The sequence below is a fragment of the Pan troglodytes genome, chromosome 14 (genome assembly GCF_028858775.2).
Source record: "Pan troglodytes isolate AG18354 chromosome 14, NHGRI_mPanTro3-v2.0_pri, whole genome shotgun sequence".
NCBI lineage: Eukaryota > Metazoa > Chordata > Mammalia > Primates > Hominidae > Pan > Pan troglodytes.
Genome location: NC_072412.2, coordinates 34,344,968 through 34,361,664, shown reverse-complemented (window position 1 = coordinate 34,361,664; position 16,697 = coordinate 34,344,968). Strand labels below are relative to the sequence as shown.

General features: G+C 31.9%; 1 protein-coding gene across 11 annotated transcripts in view; it reads right to left on the bottom strand.

Moving 5' to 3' along the window:
• The window catches only part of NBEA (neurobeachin), a 708,564-nt gene that overhangs the window by 427,581 nt on the left and 264,286 nt on the right, over positions 1-16,697 (bottom strand). For 10 of the 11 annotated variants that reach the window (XM_016925167.4, XM_054664886.2, XM_054664889.2 and 7 more), the window contains 2 exons: positions 13,796-13,950; positions 11,469-11,595 (listed from right to left, as the gene is read on the bottom strand). In XM_016925167.4, the coding sequence (XP_016780656.1) occupies positions 11,469-11,595; positions 13,796-13,950 (282 nt within the window). The remainder of the gene's footprint in view (positions 1-11,468; positions 11,596-13,795; positions 13,951-16,697) is intronic. The other variant, XM_054664888.2, reaches the window with a different exon arrangement.

Here is a 16,697-nt window from a genome sequence, read left to right as displayed (position 1 = left end):
AAGTTGTCTTTTATTTTAAGCATTTTAAAAATATTTGAAATATTGTCTACAATAAGACAATATTGGAGAGAAAATGAAATAATAAAAAAATACTCCATTAACCCAACAGAGGGCATAAAAGAAGAAAAAGAAAATAAAGTACAGATGGAAAGTAACAATTTATTCTAAAACAATTACCAAATTGGTAGATATCAATACAATCACGTCAGTGATTATACTGAATGCAAATGATGTAGAAATACCAATTAAAATATAAAAATTGTCAGTTTGATTTTTTTAAAAAGCAGAACTGCTTTAAGTATAAAAATATAGACAAGTTTAAAGAAAGGAAAAAATTACCATCAAAACCCTTCATTAAAATAAAGAAAGTCATGTAAGGAGTTGAAAATGTTTAATTGGATGAACTTTATACAACTTAAAAATTACCAAAAAGTTACACATTTTTCTATTATATAATTAAGGATCAGAAGGAATGGATCTGACATAATCCAGCTGAAATCAGTGATTTAAAAAAACCAAGCCATTTTAACATTTACACTCCATCTAATATATGATCATAAACACAATAACTATATAAAAATAATGTGGATTTCTACCTTTAGTAATAGGCAAATTCTCCTGCTGAGAACAACTAAAAAAGCTGGACAAAACCAAGAACACTTCTCTGAGGGAAATGGAGAGTTAAGACAGAAGTCAATTATTTGACCATGATCCTGAAGAAGAAACTCTAAGATGATTTTGGTTTCTGGACCGCTCTTCTCCCATGGACATGTTTTGGTAGAAGCAACTGAATGATTGAAATTCAACAAAATTTTTGGAGCTCAGAGCCTACTAAAGAGGGAAAAAAGCTTAGAAAAACCCTTATGATGTAAGGTTCTATAGGTTTATCTGATTTATGATTCTATAGGTTGAGATCCTATAGAACTACACTTTAAAGAAGTGGTGAATCGAAAAAAGACTGGCCCTCTAACCTTGACTTCATTAAGGTCCTTTAGGATTGCTAATGCTTACTAGAAAAAAATACATTTTTTTCTGGAAGAAAACACCACTTTGTACTTTCATATTATGTTTATAATCTTTCAGATACTACATAGGTTTTTCACATAATAATAACAAGAAAAGAAATATAAGTAGACAGGAAGATATTATTGAATACCAAAAGTAACACAAGATGACAGAGGTAGCTCTGATAAATAATCAAAGACTTTAGGGTAACTATATTTACATTCAAGGAAATTAAAGACCATGATAAACAATTGGATAAGATAGACAATTGGAAGTTTGTTTTTTTTTTTTTTTTTTTTTTTTTTTTGAGATAGTGTCTCACTCTGTCGCCAGGCTGGAGTGCAATGGCACAATCTCAGCTCACTGCAACCTCGGCCTCCTGGGTTCAAACAATTCTTCTGCCTCAGCCTCCCAAGTAGCTGGGATTACAGGCACCCACCGCCATGCCCAGCTAATTTTTGTATTTTTAGCAGAGATGGGGTTTCACTATGAAGATCAGGCTGGTCTCGAACTCCTGACCTTGTGATCTGCCCACCTCAGCCTCCCAAAATGCTGGGATTACAGTCGTGAGCCATCACGCCCAGCTGGAAGATAATATTAAACCACAAAAGTCAAATGGAAATTTGACTACTTATAAAACTTGAAATCAAGAACTGAGAAGACTGGACACAGCTAAAGAGATAATTAGTAAAGTAGACTATAGGTTAAAAGGAAATACTCAAAATCACTGAGAGAGAAATAGGGGTAGGGGGAAAGGATATAGATAGGTAAGAAATGTATTTTTAAAAAGTCTAATTTTTATGTAAGATAAGCTCTAACAGAAGGATAAAATGGGTCAGAAGCAATACCTGAAGAGGTAATGGCTAGGAAGTTTCAAAATTGAATGAAAGTGATAAAACTTCAGATTTGAAAAACTCTACAAATCTTAAGCAGGATAAATACAAAGAAAATCCACAGCGCCTGAAAACATCATAGTAAAACTTATCAACTCCCAAAATACAGAACACCTTTAAAACAGACATCAGGTGGGTTGGAGTGGAGAACAGAAACAATATGACTAGGAATTAACCTATAAAATAAATAAATAAAACACAGAATGAAAAAAGCCAAAAGACAATAAAATGATATTTTCAAAGCACTATAAGAAAATAATTGCCAACCTAGAATTCTATTGGTTCAAAATATCCTTTCAAACATTGAGGTGGATTTCCAAGATGTTTAGAGAAATAGGAACTAAAAATTCATGACAGGCAAACCTGCACTAAATCAAATACTAAGAAGCGTTCTTTCAGAAGAAGAAATATGATACTAGGTGGAGGTCAGACATTCAGAAAAGAATGATGAGCAACAAAAAATGATAGTCATTTGCCTAAATCAAAACAGATGTTGACCAATAAAATAAGTATACTTTCTTGCAGGGTGTGAATTTAAGATGAACATGCACACATGCATACATATGTACATGTATGTCTGCAAAATTTGGGGTAAATTAAGTTAAACTAGAGTAAGGAAGGGCCATGCATTGTCTGGGAATAGGACCTCGATAAATCAAGGACAACTCCTGCGATGTGGAGGATTATCAATTACACACTGTTTCTCAAAGTGTGTATTCTGGACCAGCAGCATCAGCATGATCTAGCATGGTGGTTAATTTTATGGGTCAATTTTACTGGGTGTCCAGATATTTGATTAAACAGCACTCTGGGTATGACTGTGAGGGTATCTATTGATAAGATTAACATTTGAATAGGTAGACTGCCCTCCTTCATGGAAGAAGGCTTCATCTAGTCAGTTGAAGATATGAATAGAACAAAAAAGTTGAGCAAACTCCTTCTGCCTGAATGTTTGCGCTAGGAGTACTGGTCTCTTCTTGGCTCTTCTTCAGTCTTGAGCCAGCCAGCTTTTGGATAGGAACTTGTATAACTGGCTCTCTTGGTTCTCCGACCTTGGTACTTTGATTAGAACTACACATTGGTTCTCCTGGGTCTTTAGCATACTAACTGCAGATACTGAGAATTTTCAGTTTCCATAATCATGTGAGCCAAATTTTTATAATAAATCATGTGTATATGCATGTATATTCATATGAATGTAAACATCCTATTTAATCTGTTTCTCTAAATAAGCTTGACTAACACACCTAAAAACTTGTTAGAGGTGCCCTAAATTCTCATGCCCTACTGGAGTCCTACTGAATTAGGTATCCAGCAATCTGTATGTTAACAAGCCCTCTATGTTATTCTGATGCATGCTGATGTTAGACAACTACTGCACTAAGGAAACAAATAATGTACAACTTTCAACTTAACAGTTTCTTGTTATTTCTCTCTAGAAATTTTTTTGGCAATATGAATAAAACTGATTAACCACTGCCAGAGCTTATCAAGAAAAGGAAGGAAGGCAAGGAAGGCAAGGAAGGCAAGGAAGGCAAGGCAGGAAGGCAGGAAGGCAGACAAGCTGGCTAGCTTAAAAAAAGAATATCAAGATTAAAAAGAAGGGACATTACTACAGATTATATGAATGTTAAAAGAATAACACGATAATATTATGAAAAGCTTTATGCCAGCAAAAACCTACCAAAGCTGACACCAGAAAAAAATAGAAAATTTTGGGAGATCTGTAACTAATTAAATTGAAATTTTAATTAAGAAACTTTCCTAAAAGAAGAGATCCAGGATTAGGTGTCTTTGCTTGTGAAGTTTACTAAATATTTCAGGGGAAAAAATAAAAAAATAATCTTATAGAAGCTTTCAAGAGATAAATCTATTTCACATTACAATGAAATTGGATTTCTTACAGAAATTGAGAATTCTTTTAGCATTTAAAAATTAAATCAATATAGTATACCATGTTAACAGAAGGAGAAAAACCACATGATCATCTTAGTGTATATTTAAAAAGCATAAGATAAAATTCAACATACGTCATGATAGCAAGTTTTTGTTAATTACAAATATAAGAGATGTATAACATTTATTGAAAATTATATATAATTAATAGGTAAGAGGCATCATAGTTAATGATAAATGTTCAATGTTTTTCATCTGAGATGAAGAATTTAAAAAGAATGCCTGCTATAACCATGACTATAATAAATTGCATTAGAGGTACTGGGTGGCACTGTAAGTTCAGAAAAAGAAATTAAAAGGTGCAAGGATTTTAATGGGGGAAAAAACTCCCCCATTATTCATGGATGACAGAATTATGTATATACATATACATTTTGAAACAATCTATAGAAAAATAATTAGGAATAATAAGTGAGTTAACATTTCAGGATATTCTGTCAACATACTGAAAGGGAAACAATTAAAAGAATTAAAATTTATAAAAGAAATCATTGACAACATGATAAGAATATAAAATTCATTTGTAGCCTTGAAAAAGTAAGATGGTCTAAAATTACCTTCCATGCTAACAGTTAAAAATATCAGACAAATACAGGGAACAACTATTTTCAGGCAATACAGGGAGTACAGGACTATGAACCCTAAGGACAGGGAAACCAATGAGGTGAGCTCCCCCATCATCCATGTTTCCTTTATGGAGGTATTTCCTATATTATGGCAAATACTGAGTCCTGCAATGTTTTTGAGTTGACACGACTGAGACTGTAGTTCAAAATGGCCAAGGTGAATAGAATTTGCAGAACAGAGTCCCTGAGAGGAGGAAGCTATGAAGAAAAAAATTTCCCAAAACCTGAGTCTTAGGCTGAATAGCAATCTACTTATGTGAAGCCTGAAAGCTCCAAGGGCTAGAATAGAATAATTTTTTGAAAAGAATAATTATGAAGGAGCTGCAACACAAACATCACTGAGAGTGCATAGTGCTGGGAATAGTCTGTATTCCCTCCAGCCAGAAAGGAGAGATCTCATTAAATACACTGAGCATTCAGGAGAAATTCTAGCAAGTCTACCCTTTCTAAGTGTGGCAAAAGCAATCCAAGAATAGAGGCCTCTCTAAATTTGCCTTAAAAGGTCTTAAAAACATGCCTCATGGGCAAGGATAGCCTTTTCAACAAATGGTGCTGGAACAAATGAACATTCATAGGCAAAAATGTGTACCTCAACCTAAACCTCACACCTTACACAGACATCAGCTCAAAATAGATCACAGACTTAAAAGTAAAACAACTTTTAAACCACAAAACTTTATAGAAAATACAATATAAATTTTGGGAAAGTAGAGGTAGGTGAAGAGCTCTTAGACATGACACCAAAAGCTTAACTATAAAAAGGTAAATCTGACAAGCCAGATTAAAAAAAATTTAAATTTTTCTCTGCTAAAAAACCCATTAAAAGGATGAAACAGGGACCACGCGTCTAAGATAAAATATTTGCAAACTAAATGTCTAAAAAAGGACTTGTATTTGAATATAACAAAAACTCTCAGAGTTCAAAAGTTAAACAGTGATCCAATTAAAAAATAGGCAAAAGACATGAACAGACAATTCATGAAGGAGACATATTGATGGAAAATAAACACAAGAAAAGATGTTCTGCATCTTTATCCATTAGGAAAATGCAAATTCAGACCACAGTAAGATATCACTACATACCTATCAGAATGCTTAAAAAAATGCTGGTAACAATGAGGAGAAACTGGACCACTCACACATTGCCAGTGGAAACATAAAGTGGTTAAGCCACTCTAGAAGACAGTTTTGCAGTTTCTTATAAAACTAATCATATACTTACCATAGAGCAAGTAATCTCACTCTTGGGTACTTATCCCAGAGAAACAAAAATGTATGTTCACATAAAAACAAATGTCCACTGTAACTTTATTTTCAATAGCCCCAAACTGGAAAAAAACTTAAATGTCCTTTAGTAGGTGTATGTTTAAACAAACTGTCATCCATACCATAGAATATGACTGAGAAATAAAAAAGGAACATACTATTAATTCATGCAACAATTTGAATGGATTGCATGGCAGTATTTTTAGTGAAGGAAGATAAATGTCAAAATGCACCTCTGTAAAGTGTATGAATCCAAGAAGAAATAGGGAAAATTAGAAAAAAATATTGAATTGAATATAAAAAATACTACATTTGTACAATACAGGTAAAATTGTGCTTGGAGGAAAAGTTATGGCTTTAAATGCTCATATACCATATCATTAAACAAGAAAGGTCTAAAATCAAAGATCCAAGAGAGGGGCTGGGAAACATCTGTAAAGGATAAGACAGTAAATATTTTAAGCTTTAGGCCATATCGTCTCTGTTCCAACTATTTAACTCAGTCACAGTAATGTGACAGCAGTGATAGGCAATACATAAGCAAATGAGTGTGGCTGTATTCCAATAACTTTATGTACAAAGCTGGTGGCAGAATGATTTGGCCCATGGTCCACAGTTTATAGACACTCAATCTCAGTTTTCCACTCTAAGATATGGAAAGAAAAAAGCAAGCAAACGTGATGTAAATAGAAAGGAGTAATAAGAGCAGAATTCACATAATAGAAAAAAAAAACACTCTAAAAATATTAATGAACACAGTATCATTTTGGGGGGGGAAATCATAATATTGAAAAGCAATAGCTATTCTGATAATGAAAAAATGAGAAAAAACAAAATAACAAAACCTGAAATGAAAGAGGGAACATCATTAGGGATCATGCTTATATTTTAAAATATTAATAATAAAATTTTTAAAATTACAAAGAATTTATGGCAATAAATCCAACAACTTAGATAAGATGGGTAAATTCATTGAAGACAAAAATAACAAAACAGATACAAAAATAAATATACTATCTGGATACTCATTTATCAATTAAAAAAACTGAATCTATAATTTAAATTTTCCCAGAAAGAAAATTCCAGGCAGAAATGGCTGTACTGGTGAATTCTCAAACATTTTAGGATAAATAATACTAAAGCTACAAGTGACATTATCTCATGCATAGAAAATAATAAGGAAACTACAGAAAGTGTTAGATCGATTATGTGAGTTTAGAAAGTTCTAAACAACTTGCCAAGTTTACTAAAAGTAAGTGGCAAGATTATAAAATATAAAATCAATATATAAAAATCAATGTACTAATACAAAATTATCCCCTTTTTTCAGTTTTATTGAGGTAAAATTGACATAGGCAATCACTGATTTGCTATTTTTTAAGATAAATTAATTTGCATTTCCTATAATTTCATAAAAATGGAATCATACACTATGTACTCTTTTTTGTCTGGCTTCTAACTCCCAATTGGAAATTTACAGCAAAAAATCTAATATAATATCATCAAACACATGAAAATTTAGAAAAACATAAAAATTTAAAAAGACATAAAAATAAGTACAAGAGTTTTACAATGAAAACTACAATAAGTTGCTGAAAAAAATTAAAGATCCCAATGAATGACAATTTCAAAAGTTTGAATACTCAGTATTATGATGAAGAGTCTCCTCAAATTAAAAGGTTCAACAGAGTTGTAATTAAAATTTCAGCAGAATTTCTTTTTTTGTGGCTTTAGAATTGAAAAGTCACTTCTAAAATTTACATGAAAATGCGAATTAACCCAGAAAAGTAAAAAAAAAATAGTTAAGAGGACTTACATTACATTATCTCTTTCAAAACTTAATATAAAGCTACGATACAGGAAGATAGTGCAGTAGTGACATATAGTTCATGGGACAGAATGGAGTCTAGAAATAGATCTACACATAGGTGGTCAATTGATTTTAAATCAATTCCAAGGTAATTGAACGGTACTAAAACATTAATATACATAAAGACAGAGCCAAATCCCAACCTTTACCTCACCACAGACACAAAAACTAAGTCAAAACAGATCAGAAACCTAATAAAGATAAAACTACAAAACTTTTATTTTAGAAGAAAATATAGTAGAATATCTACGTGACTTTGTGGTAGGTAAAGATTTCTTATGATTTACAAATGGCACAAATCATAAAAGACGAAACTATTTGAGACAATGAACTCTGTGAAATTAGAAACTTTTGTTATTAACAATTTTAAGAAAATAAAAATATATACAACAAAATGGAACAAAAAATTCTAGACTGCATGTTTCTCACAAAGGACATATACGAAGAATATATAAAGAAGTCATATCTCAAGAAAAATTTTAAAAGATAGCAAGGGATTTCAATGGCCCATAAGCATATGCAAAAAAGAATACTCACCATCATTAATCAATAGGAAAGAAAACATAAAACCAAATGAGATATGGTTACCCACCCATTATAAAGTCTTAAAAAGACTGACAATACCAAGTGCTGACAAGAATATGGAAAAAATAGAACTACACATTGCTGACAATAATATAAAATGATACAACTACTTTGCACAACAGCTCAGCAGTTTCTCAAATGGTTAAGCATACACTTACTATCCAACCACAATTTTTCTCCTAGTGTTCAGCCATAAGAAATGAAAATTTATGTCCACACGAAGACGTGTTTTCAAATATCCATAGAATCATTATTTATAACTACAACAAAATGGGAAAACCCAGATGGCTATCAACAGGTGAAAAGAAGAGTAGATTATTAATAGCCATATAATGGGATAATACCTACCAATAAAAAGGAATAGACATAAACAAAAAGATACCGATAAATCACAGATCATTAGGATGAATGAAAGAAGACAGACACCAAAAATAGTATGTACTGTCGATTCTATCTATGTGAAAACCTTGAAAAGGCAAATCTAATTCACAATGTTAAAAAGCACTTCAGTGTTTCCCTGGAGCAGAGATAGGAGTGAATGACAAACAGGGCACACAGAACTTTCGGGGTGATGGGTATATTCTACATCTTGATTGTGGTGGTGGTTATGTGGATGCATAAACTAATCAAAACTCATTAAAATGTATGCTCAAAATGAGTGTTTTTTATTGAGTTTGAACAATATAAACAAATAGTTTCAATGAAGTTTATCTGAAAACTTCAGGAAAATAGAAACATATACAAAATATTCAATTCCTAAGAATAAATCAATTTAGAAACATCTAAGACTTCTACATCGAAAACTAAAAATCATTACTAAAAAAAATAAGAACACCTAAGGAAATGGTAGGAATATATGATAATCACAGTTAGTCACAGATTGGAAGAGACCTATATAGCCCCAGTTGCAATAGATCCAAATACTCCATTACTTATGAAAACCCCAGCAAGTTGTTTTTAAAATGGATACTGACAAACTAATTCTAAATATAAATGTAAATGCAAAGTATCAAGAATAGCTCAGACTTTCTTGAGGAAAAATAACAGGGTGAGAAGATCTTACTCAACTCAATATTTATTAAACCTAAGGCTAATTAAGATGGTATGACTTAAAGACAGACAAAGAGATGAGGCAGAGCTGTTTGCTGAACCATAATCAAGTGTATATGAAAAACTAATTTGTGACAAAAGTGACAGAACACAGGGAAAAGAAGTGTCTTTCAAATAAATGGTGCTGGGTCATCTTCGTATACCTATTACTCCTACCTCATTTTAGTCACAAAAAATTCGAAATGGATTACACATCTAAATATAAAAAGCAAAGAATAAAGCAGCCAGAAGGCAAGACAGGGAAAATGTAGACAAAGCATTTACAACACCAAATGCACTTATAAACCAAAAAATTATAAAGTGAATTTAATTAAAATTTACAACTTCTGTTGATCAAAATAGACCATATTGATAATGATAAGAAAAGCCAGAAAATGGAAGAAGATATATATATGGCATATAATCTACAAAGGGCTCATTTTCAAAAAATTAATTAGAAAAAGACCAAAAAAAGCCCACAATTTAAAAAAATGGACTAGAGACTTCAACAGGCAAATCAAAAGAAGAAAACAAAAGACCAATGTATTTAAAAAGTGTTCAACCTCATTTATTATCAGGAGAATCCAAACTAAAAATACAATGGAATGCCACTATACTTCCACCAAAATGGCTAAAATGACAGAGACTAAATACTAAGTCCTATCAAAGATATGAAGCAACAAGACCTCTCATAATCAGCTGCTGAGTTAGTAAACTAGTACAACCACTTTTGAAAACCATTTGGCATTATCTAGTAAAACTGAACATATACAAACACTACGAATCAGCAATTACACTCCAAATTACCTAACAAATATGCATATTAATGTGTAGTACACACATGTAATAGTAGTATACTCATAGTAATTATAAGTGGCCTTATCTATATAGCAGTATTATTTGTAATAACTAAGAAATGGAAAATTCCAAATCCCCATCATCAGTAAAATGAATTAATAAATTATGGTATAGACACATAAATAAATAAATAAAAGGAGAATAAATGAATAAACTCTTGTTATATGCAACAATAGTAGATGAATCTCATAAAAATAATGTTGAACAAAAGAAGCCAGAGACAAAGAAATACATAGGATGTACTTTCATTTACATAAAATTCAAAAAGGACAAAACTAGCTTAGTATTAAAAGTCAGGGTAAGGAATTGGAAGAAAAGCAAGAACAGTGACTGGGAAAAAAGTACAAAGTAGGCGTTCCTGGTGTACAGTCTATTTGTTGACTTGGTTAATGATGAGTGTGTTCATTCTTTCAATAAGCTTTTATATTCTATATTTGTGTTATACTTCTATAAAAACTGTGAATACATACGTGTGTGTGTGTGTGTGTGTCTGTGTGTGTACACATATACACAATCTTACTCCAAGAATGAGGGCCAGTCTCTTCTAGGAATGGTCTTTAATCATGACAGATAAGGTAATGTTTGCTTATGCAAGTTCCAATGATGTTATATATAACATTGTAGATTTATTTTGAAAGTTACTTAGTTTGTTTGTTTGTTTGTTTATTTATTTATGTATTTGAGATGCAGTCTCACTCTGTCACCCAGGCGGGAGTGCAGTGGTGTGATCTCGGCTCACTGCAACCTCTGCCTCTCGGGTTCAAGTGATTCTCCTGCCCTAGCCTCCCTCTCGAGTGGCTGGGATTACAGGCGTGCACCACCACACCCTGCTAAGTTTTGTATTTTTAGTAAAGACAAGGTTTCACCATGTTTTCCAGGCTGGTCTCCAACTTCTGGCCTCAAGTGATCTGCCCTCCTCGGCCTTCCAAAGTGCTGGGATTACGGGCGTGAGCCACCATGCCTAGCCTGAAAGTTTATATTTTAAACTTTTTATCACCCCCCAAAGATGCCCAATTTTATCATGTTACCATTTGTACATGTTTTAACCTTTACAGGAAATAGTAACATGCACTAAATGACAGTGAATTACTATACACTATACGACAGTGAACATTTTAAAATCACTGAAGATCTCTGCTTAGATCGAAATATATCATAGATTTTTACATAATAACTAGCCAAAAATATCAGAATTGTGAAATGTAATCACAAAATAATTAACCTTCATTCTCAAGAACTCTTTCTATATTTTTGTATTTTTGTGTACTGTTTCACTACATTTAAAAAGAGTTAAAATGAATAAAAAGTAGTCATGCATACCTCATATTTTCAGCTGAATCTTCTGGCATTGGAGCAACAGTTTGTACAGCTGGAAGGTTTTTGCTAGTAGCACCATTCACAAAACTAGAAGAGGAGGAAGAGGAGGAGGATCCTGAATCCACGGCACCTGTTCCCAAAATAATAATTTTTAGCCTTAAACATAAATTTATTTAAAAAAATTTTAATTACACCATTACTATCTGATTTTGAAAGAATTACTCATCAGATTTTCAAAACCGAATTTGACAATTAATCATTTGGCCATTAGTAAGTATGCTAATGAATATAATTTTATATAACAGATGTTGCATTGAAATCTAATTGATTTACTTACATCAATCTAACAAAACTACATACTACAAATGGGGTATAAATAAAAAACATCAACAAATGAAAAAATTTTTCGATAAAATGATGCTGATAAAACAATGCAAATTTAGGGGTGAAAAACTTATCTTTTTATAGCTACATTGTAATATTTTTGGTTTTCATCATTTAAGACATAGTTTGGAGTGAACTATCTGAGCATAAATTTGTGGCACTGAAGCATCTAATGCTCCTTTTGATAAGATCACTGCTTAAGAAGGGCTATAATGAGTTACATTAGTACCTGGTCTTAAAATAATGAGTCTTCCCTCAATGATATAAAGATGCCATTTTAGTAAAGATTTTTCTATCATATGCCACGTAAGTATATTAAGTAGCTGAGGAGTTGAGGGACATCTAGTGTTCCCAAATATTATCATCTTATACTAATTCCCATAAAACTGAACTGCTTACTGGGATTTCCACTATAACATTTTATAGCACCTATGTGCCAATATTTGAAATGAACAGTATGCCCAGTCTTTAGCTGTTGGCTCACAATTTATACACACACACATACACACACACACACACTTTTAAGAAGTTTATCACTTACATTTTTATTTCTCATTATAATATTATATACTTTATATTATCATCAAAACTCTTGCTACCATCACTTTCCATATTATTAATTCTTAAAATAGAAATTAAAAAGAAAACATCATGACTTGTCTCATATAAAAATAAAAAAGGTGATTTCATTTTGCATTTGCCTAACTCCTAACAAGAATAAGGACTTTATTCATATTTTTAAAACCTTTACACTTTTAACGTATATACTTTAGTAAAAGAAAAACAGTTTTACTCCTATTTCTAGAAAGCTGAATGAGTATAAAGAATGAAACTCTAATACTGGAAAGACGTTAAAGTCTTCAGACAAGCCAGATAGAAATATCTATTTATAATACAGGTAAACAATAGATGGTCTATTCTTTGACACAATGCCATTAATGACATTCATTTGCCAATATAAATATTCTTAATAGAGTACATTCTACTTACTACAACCCCATAAATGTGTTGTTCATGATATGTCAGACTCAGGTGGTATGATAAACAAGATAGATACAGAAAGCACAAAAAAGAGCTATGAAATTAATAAAAATGGGAAGAATCTAAGTAATGATAATAAATGGAAAAGTTCAAGGCTATACAGTTTGGAGAAGAGAAGACTACTATAGTCAGGGAAGAAAAGTCAGGGATCATCTTGCGCTGTATAAATACCTAAAATGGAATCACAAAGATTTGGGTAAGGATTTATTTAGCTAATAATCAACAGGAACATTTCTGGAAATTTACAAAAAAAAAAGGTTATTTTAGGCAGACTTTTAATATTTGTAATGATTTGAAATTTTTTGTTCCTAGATTCATTAGGAATTTGTTGGGCAATGAATTGGATCAAGTTATAATCTATATATATGAATTAATTCAACGTCAAACAATGGTTCTTATTCACATGCACTTTTTATCAAGTTGAGGCGCTTGCATATCGTCAAGGTTCTTAGGGGAGCTCTGCCTCCCTTAGGGGATTTAGCAAAGAATATATGTTAGAACTCAACCAATCATGTCCCCAAATCTGCTTTCTGTCACTAACATTTTTAGTACATCTTGATATTCTTGATACATTTTACTGATTTTTACATATCAAACTTCAGTGTTCAAATTATCCTTTGCTTCTGCTCCCCAAATATCTTTCAGTAATCTGATTTCACTCTGAAAATAAACAGCACTGTTTTGAGAAGACTCAAAACCAATACTGTCCTCTAAAATGACCACTAAAAAATGCACTCTACAACTATAGACAAATTCTAAAAAGTCATAACATAAAATATAACCTTCTTAAAAATTAAGATAATCTTAAATGATTAGGGTATTTTAATTTTTAAGATCAAATAAGCAGAAAAATGATACAGAAAACATAAAAAGATGAGTATCACAAAAATATATAAGTACAATACCTGTTGTATTAATCATACTTTTTGGTGTAGCTCCAGTAGCAGCAAATATATTAGAGGTACTGCCTGTTGGCAGCCCACTTCCAGCAGTAGTGGCTCCCACAGTGGTTACAGCTAAACTACCTGGAGGTGGTTTCTTTACAGGCACCACAACACTCCTGCAAAGAAATGAAGGATTGAAAATAACAAACATGAGGTTGAAGATGAATTATAATCCTGCTGCAACAGATATACATAGTCAACATCGAATTTCTCCCTCTCTTCTTTTAATTAAAAAAAAAAATTTTAAACTCCTTAGTCCAGCTTTGTCAGTGGAAAGGATATGGACATTAAGGATATATTATAAAGTGTGTTGCCTAATTGATCTGGCCAACATTTTTGTAGACTTAGGAGTCTGCAAACCTTTCTTAAGATGGCAAATGGACTGTGATCATAAATCTGGGAATATTAAGAAATTTGTGCTAAAGTTAGGAGATTTTGCCTATGCACATAGAATTTTTGGCAAAATATACATAAAAAATGTCCATCTTACCCATATCACATTCTCCATGTTTAAAATATTCATAAATATGTAAAAACATAAAACATTTGAATGCCAAATTCTTTTTTTGTTTTTTGATTTTTTGTTTGTTTGTTTGTTTGAGACAGAGTTTCACTCTGTCACCCAGGCAGAGCACAGTGGTGCCATCTCGGCTCACTACAATCTCTGCCTCCTGGGTTCAAGTGATTCTCCCGTGTCAGCCTCCCAGGTAGCTGGGATTACAGCTACGTGCCACCACACCCAGGTAATTTTTGTATTTTTAGTAGAGACGGGGTTTCACTATGTTGGTCAGGCTGGTCTCAAACTCCTGACCTCGGGTGATCCATCCACTTGGCCTCCCAAAGTGCTGGGATTACAGGCGTGAGCCACCGTGCCCAGACTTTAAATGCCAAATTCTAAAGCTTCTTCATAGTAAAGCTGAAAATTAAACCAAGGAATAATAAATAACATCTAAGAGCATAATAAGGTTATGCTTTATTTTTCTGAACAAAATTGAGTTGCTTTTATAGTAGGAATATTATTAGAATGAAAGAGAACAGAGATGATAGAGAGACATTTGGTTAGAAGTTTATTTCGCTTTTGAGCCTTGGTTTCTTTAACAGAGGAGTTCAACATTTCCCCAGGTTTCTTTAGCGTATTTTAAATGTATTTCATTTAAAAATTTCTGAATTTGACATTGTGTTAAGGTTAAATGACAAATAAATATGGATATTAGTCAATTTTTAAAAATGTATAAAGAAACTACTTCTCTAACTTAATAAATATCTAAATTTTCTTGCAGTAAAGGTTCATTCTTCTCAAAGTTTATAGCACTGCAAACTTCATTTAGCAAATATCTTCCAAACCTTACTCAACCATCACGGAATTTATTCATCTACAAATAGATTTATGATCTATTTTAATCAAATGTAATGCTTGGAAACTGGTAACTGACAGTACTAAAATATCCAACTTGATTTACATCTTTTTAATGCATCTCTATTTCATACTTACTCAATGAAAAAAATCTACCTAAAGAAAACTACATCAATGGTCCTTTCTCAAATAAGTTTGTTGCTTAAACTTCCTTAATATCAACACTTTTTTTCCCACAAATAAGTGGTTTTGTTAATATCTTCAGTGACTTCTTTAATGTTAATAATCTAAATTTGTAATAATTATTATTCTTAATTTTAGAAATACTTAAAACATTTTGTATAATACCTTAATATAATTAAGGTATTATAATCTTAAATAGTTTTACTCATGCCAAAAAATTTCTTCACTATCTCCTTCTAGGTACTTTCTTCTTTTCTCTTTAAGCATGTTGGTGTCAAATTCTTTAGACTCAACCTTTAATTCTCAACTATCTATCTAATTACCTAAAGCACACATTATGCTTTCATTCCCTATATTGGCAAGTCCTCATCTAATGCCTTCGTTTATTTCATTGAGAGGTAGTGTGACATTGCAGAAAAGAATATAAGATGTGGACTATATTTCAAAACTAAGGCTTGAAAACTGGACCACTCTCAAACTGTATGATCTTACATTTTTTTTAGTGTAAAATCGTAAGACTAATGCTACCTCCTTTACATACAATTGGGGAGATTAAATGAGATCATATTTAAATGGACTTTGTCAATTATGAAGTACATTATAAATGTTAATAATCATTACCACTGTCTAAAGTGAAATATATTCTTTGTCCATGGGATATAAGGCATCTACTTATAATGATCTACATAAAAATCAACAGAAAAAAGGAACTTGCCAATATTTGGGGTTTGTTATCAAAATTCTCCTCTAAACTTATAAAATAATGTGAGATGTACTATTTCATTGACTCTCCAGCAAGAAAACAAAACCATCAACTGTTGATTTGAAGAGAAGTCATTAGTGAAAGTATAATGCTCTTTTTTCTGCATCTCTCATGATTTTTTTAGAACAGCAGACACAAAGATGTTTATTTATGGATAAAGAATCATGAGCTAATTAACAGTGCTATGAGATGAATTTGCAGAAGGTAGAAAAACTATTACTATAAATTTCTGATCTGTTGATCATTACTAACTTTGAGCAAAAGCTCTCTGTAACAGACTGGTATCTTGTCTAATGTGGAAGCTATGAGAAATAAGTTATATTAGGAAAAATAAGTTATAAGAGCGAGAGAAAAAAATCTCTAAATCCCGTAATTATGACTTATAAGTAAAATATAGAAAGGTTAAATGCCTACTAAAAAATCTCAAAGCACTGAATTAATAGCAATTGATGTGAAAGCCTCCAGATATTTCATTGCTAGCAAACTCAGCAGAGTTTGACAGTATGGCACAGAATTCTAACCCTACAGACCCGGGTTAGAATTCTACCTTCAGCAGTTACTAC